This window comes from Portunus trituberculatus, chromosome 48, assembly GCF_017591435.1.
Source record: "Portunus trituberculatus isolate SZX2019 chromosome 48, ASM1759143v1, whole genome shotgun sequence".
NCBI classification, from domain to species: Eukaryota; Metazoa; Arthropoda; class Malacostraca; order Decapoda; family Portunidae; genus Portunus; species Portunus trituberculatus.
Window position 1 is genome coordinate 6914725 of NC_059302.1, and position 6200 is coordinate 6920924.

Consider the following 6200-nt stretch of genomic DNA (forward strand, 5'->3'; position numbering starts at 1 on the left):
TGGGTTTTTCTATAGGTATATTGCAACAAACCTGGTTTTGTCTACATTCGCACAAAGTATTATTGTCTTACTGGATTGAATCGGATAATGTGTACATTTGAGCATCAACATAACTATGTATAATTTTTATGAACTTTCGTCAGCTTTATATGATTATTATTTCTTTATATTTTTCTATATCTTTGTTATGATTATTTTTCAATTGATCAACTTATCAATTAATCCACTGATTGTTTAAAGGTGGGATGCTTTCGAAGCGAGTAGTATTGTCTTGCCTTAAGACTTATACCATGGAAGTGTAAATAATCCGATATCTTTACTGTCACACCAATAAGTCACTAAAAGCATGTCAGAATGCCATCTTGATGAACAATTGATCTGGTGAGTAAAAATATATCTAAATGTTTATCACAAAACTATGTCAATATGATATTTCTGACCGGAAAAAAAAAAATGATAATCGAAGGAGGCGCATGAATAATAGCAGCAGGGAAGTAAATTTCCAGGTGCGACACCAGGTAGGTGACTGCCTACTTGCCTGCCGCGACGACCTCCTGACCAATCAGAGATCAGTGGCACTCCAGTGTAGCGCGGCCAAAGCTTAGGGAGATTTATTTTTCTGCTTTGACTCCATGTTAGATTTTTTACTTTAACTCTATATCTCATAATGGACTGATACGCTTTACTGCACATTAATGTACCCTGACAGTGTTCAGTGGTTCTAAATCAAATCGTTTAACTATGAAAAGAGTCGATGTTCACTGAAACTATTGACCGCGTGTCAGTGCGGGGCGGCACCCATCTCGTGACATCACAAGAAATGGCGGCGTTTGACGTCCCTCTCCCTCCTCGCCTCCCGTCATGCAACGAATGTGACGGCGGGACAAGTGCGGCAGGACACTCAACCTGGCGGCACATCGAACCTGACTACCTTTGTGGAAAGACCAGATACTGGTCAGCAACCAAGAGGGCAGTCAGCAGTCACGCTTGTTTGTGAATTGAGGCGCGGAGTCCAAAAGTCACTTCAAGTCGCACTAAAAGCCAGAAGGTCAGAAGGTCCGAAGGTCACCGAGAGGATCAAACCACCACTAAGATTGTCTTCCTGTAAGGAAACCGACGAATAGATCGCTGTCATTAGAAAACTCTTTGAAACACGCACAAGACGAAGATTCTCTGCTATAAAAATCACGTTGAGATGGACCGATGACTTTTCATGGACTTACGAGCATTCTTGCCTGCACACTCAAATTCAGCTGATGGAATTGGAGGAATTTTAAAACACGGGGAATCGTCGGACAAGAAACAATCATCACGAGCACGATGCACGTGTCACCAAGTACTATGGACTAAAGTCCCGAGGATGAATTTTGACTTCTTCGTCGAATGAACATGGAAATGTGATACAAACGCTGAAATGTGATTAATCAGTCATTAACACAGAACAATCTTAATTAAAAAAATACACGAAAACTGTCATAACAATGATGTTTATTATTATGAATAGCAAGTAACACAACAAAACATTTACTGCAAGCCATGCACGAAAGACTTGTGTGACAAAGAGATGCAGTATCGCTAAGCAATATCAAAAGAATGGAATTTTTCTTTAAGCGACAGTACACGCTTAAACGATAAACAATAAACTTATCGTACTGAACGGACATATATCCGATTTAGCGCTACAAAATTTCTACAATACACGTGTGAAATATTCCTCGTTGCCGGTGTTTGTGCTGCTCTACTTAGAGTACATTAAGGAAAATGCTATCGCAACTATATAAGCCACCACTTTTATAAAACTCTTTTGAAAGAATATGTGACCGCCATTGAAAGACTCATTACTGACTCATTAATGCACTGCAATATCTATTCGTGAGTGTACAATTCATATTCTCATTACGAAAATTGTGATTTGAAGAAGAAGAATTTTTTTTTTTCATCTTGTGTTGCTTACTTGAAGTGTACTGAGAAAACAAAGATATGTTGGATAAGGTCAAATAAATCTTGCATCGCGTCAAAGAAACAACGTTGACTGTGCACCGCCAGTCCAGAGAAACCATTTTGGAGGTCTTAAGATTCACGTCGTCGCCTCGCCGCAGCCATGGGTGAGTGTATGCACAGGGGACATGGGACAAGACTATTTTTAGAATGGTGTGTTTTCGTCCCATCCTCGAATGCCATTTATGAAACAATATAGGAATATTAGTGGTATTTTCACGTGATGAACTCTAATAACTCTCTCTCTCTCTCTCTCTCTCTCTCTCTCTCTCTCTCTCTCTCTCTCTCTCTCTCTCTCTCTCTCTCTCTCTCTCTCTCTGTTACCCTTGGCCAGCTTCCCCTATGACATAAAAAATGTGTATGAATCATTCCATTATTTCATTTCATTAGCCTTGTTTATCGTTTATCTATTTATTCTTGTATTTATTTAGTAATATACAGATTTGTTAATCTCAATATTCATTTAACTATAGTAACTTAAGAATCACCAAGAGGAGAAAACCGCATGAAGAAGAAAAACTATAATATAAGGATAAGAGAATAAAGAGAGCAATAAGTAAAAAACTAAAATAATAAAGGAAGACAATACACACGAAAGCAGGTATCAAGATTGCAAGAAGCTATCACCCCTCATAGGCGCGAGATCACAAGACTAGCAGCAGGGGAGGAGCAGAAGATTGCTAGAAAGATATCCATATGGCTATCAAAAAATTAGTACACAAGGGAAGCAGAAATCACCAGCAGCTAATGACGTGGAGAAGGCGGACGGACAACCGGCACAACCCATCTGCTTGTTCATGACTAGATGAAAATGCAGTAATACTGATGTTATCCAATAATTAGCCTTATTCAAGTTACAGAAAAATAAACCGTGCTTTAGAAGTATGGGAAAATTAACATTATTGGAATTTATGAGAAAATTTAATTATTAAACCGAATTGGAAAATAAATCTCAAGCAATGAAAACCATGTCGATCGAGACAAAAAGTCGCTGTAAAATAGCGGTGTACAGTATATTATGAGGTCCAGGAAGCGAAAATAGACAGGAGACAGAAGAAGACAGAGAAACAGGTTAGATAAAGTTGTCAGACATGAGAGGGTCAAGATCGCAAGCCGCCAGTCAAAGTATTCGTAAGCAGATCTTGATAATTGTACCGCAGTCCAAAGCAAAATGTTGGTGTTATATGTGTAATATCAACTCGGGTGGATTGGTTATGTGTAGGATATGTTTTGTCATTGAATATCAATTGCGTTTAGTAACTCAAATAAAAAAAAAAGGTATATATACTATGGATAGATTCGAAATATTTAATAGAATCTATTTTTTAAGAAAATAATACAATTTTTAATTAATCTATTTATCTGTTTATTTATCTATTTATCTATTCATTCATTTTCGTGTTAAGATGGTGTGGATAATGGTTGGAAGTTGTATATGATCGTGCGAGTGCAAACATAAGTAAATAATATAAATTAAGAAAAATCATAAAAAGCACGTTTCTTTGAACTTATTCGTGCTTGTCTTAGGAATTCAGGGACGCAACAAGATAGAGCGACATAGAAGCACGACATATCTGTTCATACACATTACGCTAGTTCCACACGTGAGTCTCTTCTCGCACACCATCGAATGATTATAGATAAAAGAAAATACAGTTTTGACTTCCTTGCATCTCTTCCTGATCGATCCTTCATTAAACTGTTTTGTTCTCCAAGCTATTCACCAAATATCAATAGGAAAAATATATTGCTTCCTCATAAGATAAATAAGACAAAATCGATTTTTCTTCCATTTACCAAAAACATATGAATAAACTTGAAAATTAAAATCTAACTTCCTTCTAAAACCCACCTGAAACACAACCAAACAACTATATTATCTTCACAAAACAGAGCCTCCTATAGCGATCGTCACGTGGAATATTCTGACAAATCTTTAATCAGCAGAGACTTCAAAACTATTACTATATACCGATGCTCTAGTTTTGTGGTTAGAGAGAAAAAAATTATTTGTTGAAATTCGAAAACTAACTTTTACCCGTTCCTTCTTATCATACTCCTAATCTTTTCCCTGTCGCATTATTCATTTTGGGTTGTTGTTGGTCTGATCATGATAACAATAAACAAATAACGTGAAAAAGAGGCGATACTAACCACGAAACGAGTCATATTTTAATGGTCACGGCGCAAAGTATTTATTATTTATTATTATTATTTATTTTTTTTTTCATGTAAGACTGCACTTGTTTTAGCTTTGATTCCAACAATTACAAATATTCCTATGTTGGTGAATAGAAATGCTGCCTTGTCTTAACTCCATATCGCATATTAATCTCATTCTTCTCTTTTCATGCACAGGACGCACGCTGCCTGTCCCCGTGTTGTGCCAGGTGTGCGGCGACAAGTCCTACGGGAAGCACTACGGCGTGTACTGCTGTGATGGCTGCTCCTGCTTCTTCAAGAGGTCAATCAGAAAGGGCGTCTCGTATACCTGTATTTGTGAGTTTTCTGATAGTTGATGTTCTCCATACATTTTTTTTCGGATAATTTGAATAAGGATTTTAAAAGATTAACTGTCGCTAAATGTTACTCATCCAACCAGTCTTTCTGCTATTTTATTTATTTATTATTTTTTTTTTTTTAAGTTTTTACGTCCGGTTTCCCTATTATATTAGGGCTAGGACGGTGCCTCCTGACAGAGGAGTCAGGAGGACTTTAGTTTTGGCATTTGAGAACCGTTATCCCGGGTGGATGCCCTTCATAACCTCGGACCGTGGCCAGGATTCGAACCCATGGGGTTGAGAACCCTGGGGTCCACAAACCGCGCGCAATTCCACTGCACCACGGCTCATTCATATACATATTAATTTACTTGACAGAGAAGCTAGGGTGAGAAGAGAAGGAAATTATTACATAGATACTAAAATACTTTAAGCTAGCGATTCAACACTATATACAATATATCGCTCCTATTCTCCTACGTATATTTCATCTTAATTTCTAAGCACGGCACGACAATAAGGATGCGGTTAGCGGTCGTGTATATTGCAAATAGGTGTACACTGATCTTGAAGCACTAACACACACGTTGGCGCTCGCGCGCGCGCACACACGCGCCCACGCATGCATACACACACACACACACACACACACACACACACACACACACACACACGCCCGGTAGCTCAGTGGTTAGAGCGCTGGCTTCACAAGCCAGAGGACCGGGGTTCGATTCCCCGGCCGGTTGGAGATATTTGGGTGTGTCTCCTTTCACGTGTAGCTCCTGTTCACCTAGCAGTGAGTAGGTACGGGATGTAAATCGAGGAGTTGTGACCTTGTTGTCCCGGTGTGTGGTGTGTGCCTGGTCTCAGGTCTATCCGAAGATCGGAAATAATGAGCTCTGAGCTCGTTCCGTAGGGTAACGTCTGGCTGTCTCGTCAGAGACTGCAGCAGATCAAACAGTGAAACACACACACGTGTAGTGTAGTGGTTAGCACGCTCGACTCACAATCGAGAGGGCCGGATTCGAGTCCCGGTGCGGCGAGGCAAATGGGCAAGCCTCTTAATGTGTGCCCCCTGTTCACCTAGCAGTAAATAGGTACGGGATGTAACTCGAGGGGTTGTGGCCTCGCTTTCCCGGTGTGTGGAGTGTGTTGTGGTCTCAGTCCTACCCGAAGATCGCTCTATGAGCTCTGAGCTCGCTCCGTAATGGGGAAGACTGGCTGAGTGACCAGCAGGCAACCGAGGTGAGATGAATTACACACACACACACACACACACACACACACACACAACAAAAACGTCGTCAGTAACCACTGTGCGTCAGAAGTTAACTACACACATTCAAGACACGCAGTTTTTACACCAGTCACTTTCTTCTGACCTGTATTGTGTGGCAGCAAAATTTCTGGTTAGTCGGTATCGCCTAACTTCTGATGATGACTGAGTGCAGGATGACAAAAACTGAAAGGAAGAAAAAAGTACGAGAGGAGGAATTACTAGCAAAAACGGCTTTTACAGTCTGTCACGTCAGGTGTGTGTGTGTGTGTGTGTGTGTGTGTGTGTGTGTGTGTGTGTGTGTGTGTGTGTGTGTGTGTGTGTGTGTGTGTGTGTGTGTGTGTGTGTGTGTGTGATGTGGGTTTGTGGTGAATTTTTCTAAATGCTACTTTTAGAATTGTTGAAATTATTGAGGTCTCATCAGT

General features: G+C 39.9%; 1 protein-coding gene across 1 annotated transcript in view; it reads left to right on the top strand.

Annotated features, from left to right (window-relative positions):
- The first annotated feature begins 2101 nt into the window (after positions 1–2101).
- LOC123498789 (photoreceptor-specific nuclear receptor-like) overlaps positions 2102–6200 on the top strand; it is a 20524-nt gene continuing 16425 nt past the window's right edge. The window contains exons 1-2 of the mRNA XM_045246214.1: positions 2102–2105; positions 4357–4462. Coding sequence (XP_045102149.1) covers positions 2102–2105; positions 4357–4462 — 110 coding nt within the window. The remainder of the gene's footprint in view (positions 2106–4356; positions 4463–6200) is intronic.